This window comes from Xyrauchen texanus, chromosome 15, assembly GCF_025860055.1.
Source record: "Xyrauchen texanus isolate HMW12.3.18 chromosome 15, RBS_HiC_50CHRs, whole genome shotgun sequence".
Classification (NCBI taxonomy): Eukaryota; Metazoa; Chordata; class Actinopteri; order Cypriniformes; family Catostomidae; genus Xyrauchen; species Xyrauchen texanus.
In genome coordinates, this window is record NC_068290.1 from 24678352 (window position 1) to 24697128 (window position 18777).

At 38.2% G+C, this 18777-nt stretch overlaps 2 protein-coding genes across 2 annotated transcripts in view; one reads left to right on the plus strand and one right to left on the minus strand.

Annotated features, from left to right (window-relative positions):
- si:ch211-154o6.3 (uncharacterized protein LOC563854 homolog) overlaps positions 1-2513 on the minus strand; it is a 28693-nt gene extending 26180 nt beyond the window's left edge. Inside the window, exons 1-3 of the mRNA XM_052143456.1 lie at positions 2199-2513; positions 1737-1852; positions 1258-1412 (exon numbers count right to left, since the gene is read on the minus strand). Of these exons, the coding sequence (XP_051999416.1) occupies positions 1258-1412; positions 1737-1852; positions 2199-2288 (361 nt within the window). The 5' untranslated portion in view covers positions 2289-2513. The remainder of the gene's footprint in view (positions 1-1257; positions 1413-1736; positions 1853-2198) is intronic.
- Positions 2514-3246: 733 nt separating this feature from the next.
- Positions 3247-17778, plus strand: LOC127655562 (zinc finger protein 384-like). Its single transcript, XM_052143457.1, has 10 exons — positions 3247-3417; positions 4945-5000; positions 5188-5422; positions 5563-5640; positions 5893-6032; positions 6776-6849; positions 14877-15044; positions 15179-15257; positions 16307-16465; positions 16594-17778. Exons 2-10 carry the CDS (start codon positions 4950-4952, stop codon positions 16882-16884), a joined length of 1275 nt encoding a protein of 424 aa, XP_051999417.1. The 5' UTR covers positions 3247-3417; positions 4945-4949; the 3' UTR covers positions 16885-17778.
- The last annotated feature ends 999 nt before the right edge of the window (positions 17779-18777 follow it).

Below are 18777 nucleotides of genomic sequence, written 5' to 3' on the forward strand. Positions count from 1 at the left end.
CGGGGTTTCTTTGTTTTTACAACAGGTGATTCCCTAGAGGTTTGTTGTTTTTAATGATCCATGGTAAATTTTTCTCGTTCGCTGTGACAACAAACTTTCAGCTTCACGCTACTCCCACACACGAGCTACAGTAGCCGGAGCTTCTTTTCTTTGTGTACTGATCTGATATCAACACGCACGGGCGAATAAACTATGTATGCAATTTCCCGCAAAATATGTCCCAACAGCTCTAAAATATGAATCATTCTTATAGGTTTATCAAAGTGTATTTGGGTAAAGACATGGTTTGGTAGATGGATTTTTATTGCACTTTCTCATAAATAACAATTTGTTGTTTTTTAGAAAAAAAAAGTGACAGTGTAGCTTTGACAAAAATAATATCTGGTTGTGTTAAATAAAACATAACTAATGATATAATAATAATTTACAGAACATTAACCACTTTTGGTGTACGAATCATTTATCTGAATACTGTTATTTGTTTTATTAAATTGGTTTGAAGGTGTTGCTAAGTTTTATATACGTTCCTCATTCCAAATCTGGAGAAATTATGTAATCTACTCTGTGTCGGTGCATTTGATATTGTAGGCTGTTAATTCAATAGCCAAAATATTTGGAAATGTGTGAATGAGAAAAAAATTTTTTATTAAAAATGCACATTTTGCAATTTAGAGATCACAGAATTTTGTAATTATTGAAACATGACATTTAAATTTTTTTATAATTGTTTAAATGAAAGCATTTGAAAGCCTAGAAAATAATAAGGTAAAAATATTTTCAGAATGAATTTCAGGCCCTGAATATTAGAATGCAATGTTCTCTTGAAATCATGACCATGCCAATAGACTGCAATGGCAAGATGTACAGCGAAAAAGGAGTCTGGTCTGTTCTCATCCAAAACTGACAAGATCGCTTCAGAAGACATGGATTAAACCACTTATGGATTACTTTTATGCTGCCTTTATGTGCTTTTTGGAGCTTCAATGTTTCAGACCCCATTGTATTATGGACATACAGAGCAGAGATATTCTTGATGGCCCTCAATCAAGTTTACTTTTTGGCCCTTCGTAGGAAAACGTTTGGGCACCTCTGCTCTATGAGGATTATTTAAATTGTGGTCATTTCTTTTTTCTCTGGTAAATGCAGATAAATTAAACCATCAGAATGAGACTATAAATCAGGCAAAATTTGTGAAAGGCATGCAGGCTTGTAATTAATCTGTGTGAGTTACTGTAATTGTCTGTGTGAACATTTGACCTTCTTGTTCCTCTTTACTGGAGTTGACTGGAGATTCATGCGTTTCTCTTCCACCACCTGTATTGCCTCCATTCACATCTTCATTCTCTCTTCTCTCCTCTCGTGCTATCTTCAGTGCAGGAGGCTGAGAAACATGTTGCTCTGTGACCTTCTCCCTATCATGAAAAATAACAAACATACCATCAAGCAAAAATCCTTAAAACAAAAGATCTTTCTTTATAATTCGCATGCCAGCCCATCGGTGTTAATCACATGCCTGTCTTGCATATAGCTTTGTTGTAACATGTATATTATTAAATAATAATAATATGTAAGACAGGAGGGTGGGAGTTCAAGGATTTACTTTTTAAACAAACATGATGAATCAATACTGGCTAGACAGCAGAGAGGACTAGCCACGGGCCGATAACTAGAGTTAAATCTTGGGCAAGCTTTGACTGTCTCGCTTTCTCCTTCCCCACCTAGTCGCTCATTCTTACACTTGTCTTTTCATTTTATCCTCCTCTTTTCCCACAATGCCTTCAGTTTGCTGGGGGCCAGAAAGCTGCAGCAGAAGCTCAGCCAATCTGAAACGAAGCTCCGCCTTCTTTAAGACCTACAGAGAGTGACAGTGGTGGTACTTCATTGCATGGTATAATTAAACATAGTCAGAAAGACAACATCACCATTATGGTTTAGCAGAATTCATTAGCCAGCTTTGAAAAGATGGAATTCCTGTTACTTAGCCATCTCTGAATAATTGTGATCATGTTATATGTTCACTGTCTTGACTAAGAAGAAGGATCCATTGACCTGCTGATTATATCAGACCAGGAGGTCCTCAGCTGAACTGAAGAGATGAGATGTACTTTGAACATATGGTAATTAGTATGCTCTGATGGAATGCAATAAGAATACACAAATAGCCCATGTGAGAGAAGAAGAGCAGGATAATTCTGTACCTTTATTTTTTCTTCTGGAGTGAGTGAAACTTTGATCTCCAAGTTCTCAATTTGCCTTAACTTCTTTTGGAGTTTCCTCACCTCCCCCATCTGACTTCAGCTTATAACACAACCCCAATGCCCGATGTATTGTCAAAATGAAGCGATTCTTCGTGTAGTCACTAATGCTCTTGATTAGACTCGCATGCTTTCATAGATGATTGTATATACACTAAATTCAGCCCCAGGTTGATACTGTAAACAAGGGGTGCACTACTCCAGTAGAACAATCGCGGATTCTGTATGTACGTCGACGTGTTCTCAGACCTCATCAACCGGAAATTGACAGCTATAGAATGACCTCATCTAAAGGAAATGTGTCTTAATATCTCTGGCGACATCTCGTGGATTTATGGTAGCAATTTCTATCTATTTTATCTTTAAAATAACGTCTACTCCCCGTCAGCATTATTGTAGATATCGTTTCTGTAATGGCGTATTTTGCCACTGAGTTGAGAATGCTGACCTTGAATGTGGCTCCACATCTATAAATCAAATTCAAACGCCGCATACAGCTCTGTGAATGAAAGCCCATCTCATTTTAACAAGCAAACATTGGCCAAAAATGCGGTTTAGTACTACAGCTGTTTTTAAATGGCATTCAAACTTTGTAACAATGCATTAAAAATCTATGAGAATACATGGTATTACAGGCTTCAAACTTTGTATTTACATATGATAACACAACGGAAATGTAAAATATTAGGGGTTCTATTATATAAAACCATTTTTGGTCCTTCAAATATTATAAATTATTATTATTATTATTATTTTGCTGGTGTTCTTATGTTTGACTTCACTGGACGAGCTGATAAGACGTCTTTGCTGTAGAAAAATATTATTGATAGAGATTCATAGTTGTATTTAGTTGCTATAAGTCAGAAGTAAGTTGTATGATGTACATGGATATTAAAAGCTGCACATGATTTATGTATATGTATTCCCCTATTATATGTTACGTAAAAAACTTCACTGGGCGGAAATTACATCGTTCGAGCGGAAGTGCTGTGTAGACAGTTCGGCCAACTCCGTAAGAAAGAAAAAAATAGAAAGAAAGAAAAACACAAGGGAGGAAAAAAAACTAATTACATTTCTTCAAACTGGGGCTTTCGGAAAGACTTCACAAACTATCCCAATCTAAGGAAATCCCCCGCGAGAGAAGACAAAGTCTTCGGATCTGGTAATCGCTCTTTATTTTTTACTTTGAACCTTGTTTTGTGACACTTGATGTAATCCTCTGGCGCTGCTATCGTCCGATAGCCGACACTCATTTGCCGGAAGTCTGCGTAAAACAGCCTTAGTCCCAGAGTCTACGTCCCGTCCCCCCCGTGCTCTCTCTCTCTCTCTCTCTCTCTCTCTCTCTCTCTCTCTCTCTCTCTCTCTCTCTCTCTCTCTCTCTCTCATTATTTCCTCTCTCTCTCTCTCCTGTCTTTTTTTCTCTCGCCTTTTTACTAAGCAGACATAGAGTGAGTGCAAGGGGCATCTCACCTCATGTAGTGGACTGCTGGTCCGCATTCGTTATTATAGTCTGTAAATAACATATTTTTTTTTATATATAAGATATAATGGGATGTTTGAAAATGTTGATCATAAACCCAACTCTACCATGCAACGTGTTTACATTAATAAAGCAAAACAGTAATTTGTAAAAACATGGAAACAGGGACTCTTGATTTGATGATTGATCGAGGATCAATAACCGATAAAAAACTGCAACCTAACCATAGATGACTGTAGTAGTCATCTATGGTTAGGTTGCAGTTTTTTATCGTGTTGGCCATAAATTAACAATGATTGATATATGCTATTCATGCATTAATTATATTTCCTCCATGAAAGAAGATTATGCTGTCCTGTTTTAGCATTTAGTCCTATTCATTATATATTACACATACAGATATATTGATATTGGTTATTAGTAAATTGTATATTTAATTTCTGAAGTGTTGTTAAATGCACCACTGGATATTGTCTTGACTCTAACACTATCCCTTTCCTAAAAGAGTTAGTTTACCCAAAAATGAAAATTCTCTCATTATTTACTCACCCTCATGCCATCCCAGATATGTATGACTTTCATTTTTCTGCAGAACACAAATTAAGATTTTTAGAAGAATATCTCAGCCCTGTTGGTCCTTTAGATGCAAGTGAACGGTGTCCAGAAATCTGAAGGTCCAAAAAGCATATAAAAGTAATCAATAAATCTGCAGTGGTTAAATCCATATCTTCAAAAGAATATAATAGATGTGGGTTAGAAACTAAATCAATATTTAAATCCTTTTTTACTATAAATCTCCACTTTCAAATTCACATTTAAATGTCACATGTGGTGCCTGTTTAGTTTCACTTTCACATCTGAAAGTGAAAGTAGAGATTTGTGGTAAATATTGATTTGAATCTCACCACCACTTATCATATCATTTCTGATGAGATGGATTTAGCCACTGGAGTCATATGGATTACTTTTAGCTATGTGGCCTTTATGTGATTTTTGGAGCTTCAAAGTTTTGGTCACCATTCACTTGCATTGTAATGACCAACAGAGCTGAGACTTTATTCAAAAAATATTTGTTTGTGTTCTGCAGAAGAAAGAAAGTCATACACATATGGGATGGAATGAGGGCAAGGCGAACTATCCCTTTAACCTCTTGCTCCATCACATCAAAATGTCAAAAGTTGCATTAAAATATTTACTTTCTTGTGTCAGGGGTGATGGAGGATTCCCATTTTAACTCATACTTCTGGTCTCCTGTGCAGGGACAGGTAAGCACACTATACGCACTTCAACTGTCTGTAGTACAGTATGTGCACTTGCTAGTGCCAGAATTTGTGTTCATGATATACTGATTCACAACATATGAAACCAGGGAGTAAAATCAGACTCTGCATAAGTTTGCATAACCATGCATAATATTACAGATGTCAACACAACTCTGTGTTTTCCATTTAGATTGAGAATGCTGTATTTCTCAATAACGTCAAGGAGCAGCTTGGTCATGATAAAAGCCCCATCTACTCATATGGCCCTGCCCACTATCCAGCCACAGCAGTGGTGGCCGTTGCCGGGGGTGCCATGGATACCACAGCAGGGAGACAGACACTGAAACAGGAACAGGCACAAGCGTCCCAGGCCTCACACAGTATCACAGTGGTGCCGATGCAATCTACGGGCATCATGACAGCAGGTACTGTATGTGTGGTTGATGTTAAATGGTTACAGGGAACTCTCAGGTTCTTCATTTCTCATTCTTTCACCTGTTTGGACTCGTTTGCACTCTTTTTCACTCTCACTCACAGTCTTCCATCATTTTCTCACTCTGTCTAGCGGGTTTGGTCACCCTGGTGTCTCCAGTGTCCTCTGCCCAGTCCCATCCGTCCACCACCATGATAACAGTCCATACAGGTAATGCACATTATTTTACATACAGATAGATCCTTTTACACGAACCTCATATGTCCCCGTTAGAACTCTGCCCACATCTCTGTCTACACTGCTTACCATTATCACACAATAATTATTGGAATATCTTCAGTATATATGCTTATATGTTGTTATACGATAGAGTGTACTGTAGGTCTGACAGATATTTTTTATTGTTTCGTCAGTCTTGACTAGCACATAATCAAAGCATTTTACTTTTGATGACTCCACCAGACAAGAATAAAGAATCAGTGCCATGCTCACCGGTTATCATACCATTACCTTCAAAAAGGGGAAGAAAGAAGAAATCAACGCTCCCGTTTGTTGGCTCACCTACTGGGATAGATCCCTTGATTTTGGGTTTTGCAGAACAGGTATAAAAACTGTGCATTGAGAGCTTTATGGAGTTATACATTAAAGGAATAGTTCACCCAAAAATTTTAATTCTCTGATAATTTACTCACCCTCATGCCAACTAAGATGTGTATGACCTTCTTTCTTCTGCAAAACACTTTTGAAGATTTGTAGAAAAAGATCCAGGCTCAGCAGGTCCTTAGAATGGGAGAGGATGATGATGAGGCCCTTAAAAAGTGGGAGGCACATATACAAACTGTTGTAATTCCTACACCGTTCACCTGATTTGGATGTAAATACCCTCAAATTAAAGCTGAAAGTCTGCAGTTAAAGCACATCTTGTTCGTTTCATTTCATTTCCATTGTGGTGGTGTATAGAGCCAAAAAGATTGGAATTGTGTCGATTTCCCAATATTTATGGACCTGACTGTATTTGTAGGTCCAAAAAGCACAGGTAGTCAGCATAAAAGTAATCCAACCAGCATTAACATTAATGTCTTTTAAAGTGAATTGGTCAATTTGTGTGTGAAAAAGAACAATATTTAAGAACATTTTAACTATAAAAGATCGCTTCCAGTCAGGCGTTGACGAATGGCCAAATTTACCCAAGTGCATTTTTGGGTGAACTATCCCTTTAAACCAGGGGTCTGTCCATGCATCAGAAAATGTATACCTACGTCAGTCATTTAATATAGTTAAAATTAATGGTATTGAAAACACTTGTGTTTGTCCTACATGTATTCTCTCTTTTTTCCCTCTCCAGCATCATTCTGCCAACCCCTTCAGTCTCTCCCCAGAAGAAGTACATACTGGGAAAGACGGTGGAAAAACATACAGGTAAGGCCTCTCAGTGGGAACCTGGCTCCACATACACACAGTGTCATACAATTTAATAGAAGAGGCAAAGATAGAGGCAGGGATTCCTAAGCCACGTTATACTTCATACTGCAGAAGTGCATGGCCCTCCTGGTAGACAGCTTTCGAGGCTGTTGCAAAGAGTGTGTCTGTGTGTTTGTTTGCTGTGCTTTAGTAGAAAGTGTGTTTTCTGCTCAGCAGCATTTGCCACCTCGGCTGCACACACTTCTCTGTCGCTCTCTCTCCTTCACACGCTCTTGTCTATCTCATTGCCCTATACACTCGTGTGTCTGGCCTTTTCCTCTAATCTTTCTATTATAGTGACAGAGTCTACGATTTCCTTCTGGATTATTCTCCATTGATCTCCTCTCTCACACTCCTGCTTGTTTCATCTCTTTTTTTTTTTTTTTGCTTTTTTTTTTCTTGCCTCTTGTTTCTCCTTTCACTATTGATGGACCATGCTTGTAAATAGGGTTTTTGATTTGCCGAAATGCCTGCAGTCAATAACAATATCAGTAAAATTTCTGCACTGAATACATGTCCAGAAGGCAGTGTTAAACTTGTCAACTAAATTACTGACAAAATGTTTGAGGTGTCGTTTAATTCCATTAACAAAGATGGGATCATGAGGATAATTTTAACAATTTTCATTAAAACATTGTTGATGAAAAAACAACACTGCAAGATATTACCAACACACTGACAATTCATTAGAAGAAGAAAAACCTTGTTAATAAAAGCCTTATTTATTTAATTAATCCAGTCATGTATTGTGAAGATTTTTCCCATCTAAACTGTGTAGTGTGATGAAAGCACTGATCCCTGGTAAAAATAAAGCGCTTTTTTAATCACCTATTTTCAAACGCATCATATGTATATAAGAGATTAATCAGCAGTATAAATATAATAAAATTAGGTCTGCAGTAGTTAGATGAAGCAGATGCACTACAGAGATTTACTTTTAGAAAGACATCTTAAATGGGTGCGAGCCCTTTCTTTCACATTCTTCTTACATTGTGAATACGCCGTTCCTATAATACGCTATGTAGCGCAAAATCTAGAAGTCTCTAAAAAACAGAAAATGAATACGTCCCTAGGATGAAGAATCCACCACAACACCGTTACAAAGTATCTAATACTTTTCTATATTTATTAAGTGACATTTCAGGATTTACATTTGTTTTTATTTTTTTATTTTTCACTTTTATATTAAGTTGATATATTTACATCAAATGCATAACCACTGGTGGCACTCTGAAGCCTGGTTTATACTCGCTGCGTCTGCGAGTTCGCAAGAAAAATTACATTATCACGGCGTTGGCAGAAGTGCGCTTTGACTTTACTGGACCCCAATTCCCATGGCAGTGTGCATTAGATTTTTTTGTAACTGAGTGAACAGTGTGCGTTGTGCCTCATTAAAAAAATGAATGACTTGTGTGAGGCAACATTGGTTATTTTGTTAAACATGTTCAGGTACAATGCAAACCTACAAAAACAAACCAAAAATAACAAAAACACAAAAGTAGGTTAATAATAGTAATAAAATAAATAAAAGACGGGCTTTAAAATAAAAAGATAATTAATCTGTTAAGTTAGATACAAATTCTAATAAATCTTTTTTGCTTTATTATTTTTACAAAGCTTTACCATCTTAAAATAACATTGCTGTTCTATCAGAAATAGATTAAATTTAGGTTTATTTTCTGACCATTTCAATTAATGGATAATTAATCTTCCATAAATGTAAATAGAAATGTGTTTCTTACAAACACAAAAAATGTGTTTATTACAGAGATTAAAGAAATGTAATTCCTTGTAATGAGGAATTACATTTTCCTTGATATTTTGACATATAAGAGGTCATTCTACTAAAATATACAGAAAAATTCAAAAACTCATAACTTAATCCCCAATGCAATAAAAGGATTTATTGAAACCAAGCAGGCAAAACGTCCGTTCTCTACTTCTGTGACACTTGCAGAACGTGCGTCTCTTGGGGTACTCATTAATTCAAGACGGCCTCTACAGTAACAACATCAACGCCTATTTTATAATCATCGTACCCATGGCTCCGCCCACTGGTGCTCACTTTGCTCATGAACAGAGATGAAGAGAAGGACAAAAGGCCTACTATCTGAGGCCTGACTACTCCTGAACACGGAAGGGGACCCATCTGGAATATTTTGAATTATTATGTACTACACAGACTCTTTGACTGTTGTCATCTCTCTGTCATGCTTTTAAAAGACGCTGTCAACTTTCAACTCTGAAGAGAAGATGCATTTCTTCAGCTTTTGTGGCTCTTGTTTTTTTGTTGCTTAAACATAGGGGGAACATGAAACATAGGGGGAACAGACTTCGACGCTAACCTAAGGCGAAACATAGGGGGAACAGTATTCGACACTAATCTAAGAAGAAACATAGGGGGAACAGACTTCGACACTAACCTGAGTGGAAACATAGGGGGAACAGACTTCGACACTAACCTGAGTGGAAACATAGAGGGAACAGACTTCGACACTAACCTGAGTGGAAACATAGAGGGAACAGACTTCGACACTAACCTGAGTGGAAACATAGGGGGAACAGACTTGTACATAATATATACAGTGGTGGCCAAAATATTGGCACCCTTGGTAAATATGAGCAAAGAAGGCTGTGAAAAAAATCTGCATTGTTTATCCTTTTGATATTTAATTTAAAAAAATCACAAAACTCTAACCTTTAATTGAAGTAAAACAATTGAAACAGGGGAAATATCTAATTATTAAATAAATATTTTTCTCCAAAATGCATTGGCCATAATTATTGGCACCCTTTTATTCAGTAATTTTTGCAACCTACCTGTACAAAAATAACAGCCATGAGTCTACTCTTATAATGCCTAATGATGTTGGAGAACATCTGGCAAGGGATCTGAGACCATTCCTTCATACAGAATCTCTCCAGATCCTTCAAATTCAGAGCTCCATGTTGTGTACTCTCCTCTTCAGTTCACCCCACAAATGTTCTATGGGGTTCAGGTCAGGGGACTGGGATGGCTATGGCAGAACCTTGATTTTGTGGTTAATGAACCATTATTGTGTTGATTTTTATGTTTGTTTTGGATCATTGTCCTGCTGGAAGATTCAACCAGGGCCCAATTTAAGCTTTCTGGCAGTGGCAGCCAGGTTTAGATTTTTTATCTGTTGGTAATTGATAGAGTCTGTGATGCCATGTATCCAAACAAGATGTCCAGGACCTCTGGCAGAAAAACCGCCCCACAGCATTAAAGATCCAGTACCAAATTTAACCGTGCACTGTGATTAACAAAATTGTTAATTGGTAAACAGGCATTTACCTTAAAATATACTGTAAAAAATTATAATATATTTAAAAAGACAATTGTAACCTTTTGCATTTGATTATTTATGTGCTCAAACATAGTTAATGTTTCCTTTGTGCTGTTACAGTGCATTCAGAAAGTATTTAGACCATTTATTTTTTCACATTTTGTTTTGTTGCAGCCTTTTGCTTTAAAGTATGTATTTCATTTTCACATCAATCTACACTCCTGTGGCAGGGCAGAGAGCGTGGCCGGGTTGTGATTATACACACCCAGTCCCTTATCAGGCTAATTAAGCCTCCGAGAGGGATAAAGGCCGATGGCAGACGGTGGTGCGAGAGAGAGAGATAGTTTACGGACATGTCAGTTGTGTGTGTGTGTTTTGTCTTTTGTTTAAGTTTATTAATAAAATATTATTTATAGGGATGCACCGAAATTTCGGCCGCCGAAAATTTTCGGCCGAAAATGGCACTTTCAGCACTTTCGGTTTTCGGCCGAAAGAGAAAAAAGGCCGAAAATATGAGCCGAAAATATATACCTCCTCGCCCGCCCTCAGTGCTCAGATTTCAATCTGGATCGATCTAGCCCTTATCACAGCGCTACCAAACAAAGGCCGATCATGTCAGCGGTGTGGAAATTCTTCAAAGTTTCTGATAAGGACATCAAATTTGCGATCTGCAGTGTTTATTCAGCAGAACTTTCAAGATATATATATATATACAGAATACAGCAAGAGATTCTACTGGAAAATGTCACAACTAGCGCAGCTACAACACAACATGAGACGTATAGCTGAACTACGCCAGAAGCGACAATCCCCTTGACTACGGTCGCATAAACAAAGACCGCTTTCCTTTGCTTGCGCGGATTGCGCACAGGTATTTATCTGCCCAAGCACCAGCACAGAGAGTGAGAGACTGTTCAGTGCAGCATCTTATGTTCTTGATGAGCTTTCTGACAGGAGAGACTGTCAGAACGTTTAGCAACTTTTGTTCTTGAAGAGAAACCTGTCACTTGTACTTAAATAGAAAGCGGTCCAATATGATGTGTAGCAATTACATTACACTTGTTCTTCACTTGAGGATACATCTGTCGTTTACAGTTGAGGTTGGATTTAGTTCAATTACTGCTGTTTTGCACAATCATTTTCACTTAAAGAGTACATACGTTTACATAAACAGAATAGAGCACTGATCTATATATATATATATACCAACTCTTAACAAGTGTTAAGAGTTTTTTAATCTGCTGACAAATTAGAAGTGTTCTGTTTTCATGACTTAAGAAATATGATTATTTACTCCATACGGATAATTATACGGTCAAAACATCATACAGATTCTCGAGTAGAATATGAGTTTATTAGATGTAAACAGTTTTCCATTGACTTTTTCATATAAAACAGAATATAAAAACAGCAGATGCTCACAAAAAAATTAAACGGGTCCAAACACAATGTGACACAATCACTGATCAGTGGAGATGGAGATAAAATAATATTGGAGAAAATGCAACGCTACCACAGATAATTTCTTTTCATGCTGTGGCCAGTCTCTGGTAACACAGCGAACCAATCACAGTTGTTGTCGTCTGCGTTAGTGCTGTACGATTAATCGTGATGTCAGCCTGTGCGATTATATGACGGCAAATGCTGCGATTTTATTAAACAAATAAGTTAATGTGTGGACGTGACAGCCCATTCTCTCTGAGAGCTGTTTGCCCATTTTCTACACCACTAATAAAAAGATGACCAGTCAGTCTCAGTTTAGGGAGTGGCACGTGCGGTCATGTCATGTGAGTTTTCTGTGTTCAGCGTGGAGATAGATGCCGAGCAGACCGACACTGAACTGGTGGTCAGAACAAATAACACAGAAACACAGATCACAGCTTGACGATATGTCTTTATTTCATCAATAATTAAAGTTAATATAATACGGGAGCGTGACATGTAAATAAGCACAACTCCAAAACTGTCCTTCTCTGTGCGGTTAGAGCTGCTTCAACCAGTCGCGGAAGAGACCCAATCTGAGCGGGAGTCGAGACCGGGAGAGATATAAAGTTCCGCTTGGTGATGCGCACTCTAACACGGAGACGCTCATCTCTCACCCTCGCTATCTGCAGTTCGCAACGTCATCATCATGATAAGTCAATCTTATGTGAAAAATAACACTAAAATTACAACAACAATAAAATGTGTGTGTGTGTGTATATATAATATATATATATATATTATACACAACAACAACAGTTTTAGTGGTTTGATTGAGTGAACCACACTTTTATATCCAGTTTCCTTTTCAAAAGAGTTTATAGAAAGTATGTTACATCCTGCTTAAATGTCCCTGTTTGTTTGGACAATCTTATTTTCTTGAAAATTTGTATGTTCTTATTTATTGTTCATTTATTTAGGTGCAATATTGAGAAAATAACAAGTTTGCAGTAATGCAAAGATATTATTTAATTTTGTAAAAATATTTTAATTTGAAAACACTGCATTTATAGTTGTTGTTGTTGCTAGTTTGTATGTTTGAGTTGAAAAATAAAAATTTCAGCATTATCAGTAATCTATTTGTGCATTTTCCTTGATAACCAAGCAAGTTGACTCATGTTACCATTTGTTTATTATATCGCATATCGCAATATTAAACTCAATAATCGCAATATGACATTTTCCCCAAATTGTGCTGCCCTAGTCTTCGTCGACGTGAGGTGCAGATACATTTTTGGAGAGGTGCACGTCAGGCTATGCCGTAACCTACAGTGCAGGCTTGATGCAGAAGTATACATCAGCCTTTAGGGTCAGGGTGATTATTTACCACTTCATTGATAACCAGCGAGTAGTCTGGGTGGTATTTCTTGAGCCTCAGCATCCTGCTTTCTGTTCCATTCCATTAAGGTCCACCAAGCACATTTTGAGCAAACATTTTCCTGTACACCACTTTAGTGGTTCTAATGTTCATGTCGGATGGAGGATCCTCTCCTGCTTGTTGCTATGGCAACATACTCTGCTAACAACTTGCTGATATGTAAAACTTTATGTGTAATGGACTGTGTAATTATATACCACAGTATTTATAATGGCGAAGGTGGTTATAGCTGATGTCGCCATATGAAGTGGGCAGATTGCACATTGAATATAGTTCTCTCAGTAGGAGGAATAATTGCTAGAACATTTTTTATCCTCTATATCTCTCCTTCCTTTTCCACCTCTCTTTGTATAATTAATTTATCTTCTGGCGTATTTTTTATTACTGCAGACTACACAAACTTTTACACCACTTTGTGGGGGGTTTGACACACACACACATAGCGAGAGAGAAAGAGACACACACTCAAACCCTTGAATTATTGAACTGAAATTGCGGCTGTCATTGAGAGTTCAGCTCTCTTTGACACTGCATTATGATCATATAACTTTGCCAAAATTTTATGTGGTTTTGCCTCTCTCTGAAATGGAGGTCACAAAGGTTTCATCCACTCCTGAACTCACTTGGACATGGGATTGAGCACTGCAGCACACAGAGTTCCTGTGAGAATTTATTGCAAATATTGTTGAAAGACTGATCTGCCCTGTCTGTGACTTACTCAAATATTGATACCTCAGACGCTTACCACGATTTTGAGCATTTGGTGGCGATACTAATAGGGGCCACTGTCTGGGTGGGGGGGGCGAGCGGTGTCTGGGCAGAGTGAGGCTGGGGGAGATGATCGGTGAATGAGTTTCACCTGTGCTTCACGCCTGTCTCGTGTTCCAGTGAGGAGTGACAGGGTATTTAAGGAGAGGAGACAGTGGCAGACGAGGAGAGAGACGCACAAAGCCGAGTGTGTATGTGACAGCATGCTGAAAAGCAATGCTGTTGTGTATGTGTGTTTAGTTATTGGGCTGAAATGCCAACCATGTTTGTAATGCTGAAAAGTGTGACTAAAAGTGTTGGATTGTTCACCTGGCTCCCGCTTCCTCCTTCCCAGCCAAGCGAGAAAGTCACAGCCGCCTAAAAAAGGTCAGCCGAAAGAGGCACTGTAGAGAAAATGTTTAAATATTGTCTTGTCACATATTTGTACAGCTGATGTTAATTAATCATGAGTTCTCTTAATTATTAAATCATCCATTGTGTAACTATGTTTCTTTTGTTATTTCCTTTCATCCCTACACTCCATTCCTTCTTTCCTTTCCTTCTTCTTTACCTTCCCTTCTTTCCTTTCCTCCTTCCTTTCCTTGCTTCCTTTTCTTCTTCCCTTCTTTCCTTTCCTTCCTTCCTTTTCTTTTCCCTTCTTTTCTTTCCTCCCTTTTCTTCTTTCCTTTGCTCCTCCTTTCTTTCCTTTCCTGCCTTCTGTCCTTTCTTTCCTCCTTTCTTCTCTTCCTTTCATTCCTCCTTCCTCCTGCCCTTCATTCTTCTTTTTCTTCCTGCCTGCCTTTCTTCCTGCACTTTCTTCTTCCTTCCCTCCCCACCCACACCTCTGTCCTCCTTCCTTCCCTCCCCTCTTTCTTTCCTTCTTCCTTACCTCCCTTTCCTCTTTTCCTTTCTTTATTTCCTCCATTCTTTCTTTTCCTCCATTTCCTTCTTTCTCCTCCTCCCTCTTTCATCCATTTTTCCCTTCCATCCTTCCTGTCTTTCCTCCCTTGTTTCCTTCCATCCTTCCTTTCTTTCCTCCCTTGTTTCCTTCTTTCTTTCCCACTTAACAGAAACCACACAGAATCTAAAGCTTATAAGTGTCCTCATTGCACAAAATCATTTTCCAACACAAGTTATCTGGCTCAGCATGTACGAATACACACAGGAGTGAAGCCTTACACTTGTAATTTCTGCCAAAAGACCTTCCGACAACTCAGCCACTTACAGCAACACCACAGGTACTTCACAGGTCATGTCTGTTTTTTATTTTTATTTAAGTTCATTGACATCTGTTAGACTATCTTCTTAATCATACTACGTTGTTTTCTTTTCATCTTTTGCTTCTTGACTTATAAGTTATTTCTCTATTCAGGATCCACACAGGAGACAGGCCATACAAATGTACACAACCAGGTTGCGAGAAGTCTTTCACTCAGCTCTCTAACCTGCGGGTAAGAAAAGGAAATCTGTCTCAGACCCTGTTAACACCTGGTATGAAGATCCATCTCAGGTGATCCGATCACAAGTGGGCAGCAGTTAATTCAGGTGCAAACAGGGTGCAAAATGTTCTGTGATTTGATCATTGAACATTGTACTGTTAAACATCCTGATGCTTTCTGGACAACAGTGAAGGACCACCTAGTAATATGTAAATCTTTCACTATGCTAAAACCAGGGCATTTTAACTTTTCCAGTTATGTACAACCTTAAAATAAAACTGTTCAATCTGGAAATTTGAGGAAAAAACGCATGCATAACATTTACAAGTCTTCACAGAACTAATGTGAAGTAAATTCCCCCCACGCATTACCATGACATAGTATGTGATGTTTTTAGTCATGAAATATGAGATCCTCCCTTCAAAATCCAGGGCGAAGTGATCACAGAAGATATATCTCACTACTAGGTGCAACCAGCGATCTGTTATCGGATCACCTTAAACAACTCTATATCAACTGTAAATAAGGTCTCTGTTTAAATTTGTCAAGAAGAGTGTGGTGAGCAGGGCGGGGCCAAGCGACATCTGGGCAGAGCGAGGCTGGGAAGATAGGTGGTGAATGAGCCCCACCTGTGTGCCACCCCGGTCTCGCATACCAGTCAAGGGCGGCGGGAGTATTTGAGGGGGTGAGACAGCAGCAGACGAGAGAGAGAGAGAGAGTGAGACGCACAGAGCTGACTGTGTGTGGACGTGGCAATGTGTTTGTATCTGTTGGGGACTGCTAAAAAGCAAACCTGACATGTCTGTGTGTTGAATTTTATGGCTGAAAAGTCCTATTGTGTGACACTGAAAAGTGTATATGTGTTATTAAAGTTTCACGTGGATTGTCAAGCCGGGTCCCGCCACCTCCTTGCTCATCCTTGAATCCTTACACAGAGCTTTTGGTGGTAAATTAGTTGTTAATTCAGGTTTTAAATTATAGTGTTACTTTTACTAGGCTCTACTGTGCTAATGTAAATGAATTCACAGTTTGTATAATGTCTTTGTCTTAATCATTTGCAGTCTCATCGGCGTCAGCACAACAAGGACAAGCCATATAAGTGTCAACATTGTAACCGTGGTTATGTAGACGCATCCAGCCTGGAAGTACATCTGTCTACTCACACAGTCAAGCACGCTAAGATGTACTCCTGTGGTATATGCAACCATACTTATACATCGGTACTGCCTTTTAGTACCTAATCTTACACCCTATTTAAAACTTGCAGCATTCCCAATATACTATCTTTTTATCTCAAAATGATCTTTATGTGTATCTCTCTTTTTGTCTGCCCTGGTTCTGCCTCTAGGAGATGTATCTGATGAAACACATGCGTAAACATGCGGTTCTAGCTCCACCCGGGTCAAATAGCCCCGGCCATGCTGGAGGAGGAGGCTCAGCGGGAGACAGGGCTGAGAGGAGCAACACCTTCACCCAGCAGGCTGTTGTGCCATGTATATTTGACCGGAACCATTATAAACCAGTAACTTCTGCAGATGTACAGTATAAAACTGTCAATGTATCAGACATCTCCCCTCACAAAGACCTCTGCATTACTTGGGAGGCATCTGCCATTCAGGTGGAACGCCTGAACTCATGAGAAATCCCATAGAGCAAGGGACAAAACTTTAAAACTGAAAAACTTGTGAAATAGACGAGAGTTGTGGATACATTGGGGACATTTTCTTACTCTATGCCTTCCTATTTGTATGAAGGAGGAAGTATGACTGTGGATTTAAATGGACAAAGGTGAAGGAATCGCTAAGGTGAAACTTTTATATATTTTTTTTTCTTTCCCATTTTTTTTTTAAATGTACTTCTGGAATACTGATCTTCCTTGCAAATACTTCATTTTTAAACTGTGGCTTTTTCATTCAATGCACAGTTCATATATCTGAAGTCTGTTACAGCGTATAGTTCAATTTCTGGTTTATCCTGTTTTTATGATCATCTGCATCTGTAGGGGTTTGTATGGTCACTGCACCTTCAACATCATTATTGTTATTGTCAATATGAATGGAAATATTCTGTGTCTTGCAGAGTATGTGTAGAATTGTTGGTCCTTTTCCATTTTAAAAGAGAGGTTTTTTGCAGAAATGTATGTAAAACAGAAAAGGGCATACAGGATATATGATTATCAAGTGTATCTTGTGTGAACGAGTAAAGCATATCAGTAAATAAGACAAAAAATTGGTGTCAAATAATGCTGTGGCAAATATCTTATGACTCCTATGAGATTATGTGTTAACGATGAATTATCTTGTTTAGAATTCATATCTGCAAATTACATGTATTATTCTTTTATTACAACATTGTCACTATTATACTATCACAATAACAACTGTTAAAATGCACCCCAAACCTCTAAATTAGCATGGATTAAGCATTTTAGAATACAATATTAAAGAAAATACAATATTAAGAGTTCACCATCTAAATTTACTCAGACTGTAAATAATCATCAACAGTTGTCTGCTTGGTCAGATATAGTAATAAAATATGTATTATTGAATGAACAATGTGTGGTTTAATTAGTGTCCAGACATGACCAAGTGATGTTTACATTAGTTATCCAGCAACATCATCATCACAGAGTTATTTATAGTCAATTGGCTGTCCCTAAAGATGCTGTTCATTGGATTGATGCTCATGACAAATATCGTGTCCCACAGTAGTCAGTTTCATTTCCATTACAGACTGCACCACTATTGAAATAATTGGGGGTAAAATTGTTTTATACTTTATCATTTCTTTTGGCAGGGTTTTATAAATAAGTGAGTTGAGGCAATAAAATGACAAATAACAGTTGTACGGAGGCAATGACATTTATTTGTGGCACTCACAGTATTTAAATGGTCAGCCAACACGACAGCAATCATCAAGAAGGCACAGCAGCGCCTTCACTTCTTGAGAGGAGTGTTAAAGAGGAACAACTTAAAGGAGAAGCTGCTGGAGACCTTCTATCGCTCTGCAGTGGAGAGCCTGCTGACATACTGTATTTCAGTATGGTACTGTAGCTGTACTGAGGCAGAGAGAAAGAGAATACAGTGGATTATTAACACCGCACAGAGGATCATTGGTTGCCCTCTTCCCTCCCTGAAGGACCTTTACAACTCCCGCTGCATCAGCAGAGCCAAGAACATTGAAAAAGACCACTCTCACCCTGGTTCTCACCTGTTTAAACTGCTGCCCTCTGGTAGGCGATACAGATGCTTTAAGTCAAGGACAAATAGACTCAAGGACAGCTTTTTTCCCAGAGCTATAATTACACTGAATGCACATATGCACTGAACACCTTGGATGTACTGACATCTTACCCAGCACAATATGTGTATTTATGTGTTATATTTCTGTGCAATCTCCATCTTTTTATACCTTTAGTTTAGTGTAGTATTGTATTTGTCAAAATATAATTTTGACAAACTGTGGCAACTCTTCCTATGTTGTACTTCCTTATTCTTTGTCCTAGCTTAAACATTTTTAATACATCACT

Bases quoted from the DNA above. Each gene is read 5' to 3' on its own strand.
- LOC127655562 (XM_052143457.1), top strand. From the start codon at position 4,950: ATGGAGGATTCCCATTTTAACTCATACTTCTGGTCTCCTGTGCAGGGA. The intron at 5,423-5,562 runs GTACTGTATGTG...CACTCTGTCTAG, and splicing joins TACGGGCATCATGACAGCAG to CGGGTTTGGTCACCCTGGTG. The intron at 5,641-5,892 runs GTAATGCACATT...TGACTCCACCAG, and splicing joins CATGATAACAGTCCATACAG to ACAAGAATAAAGAATCAGTG.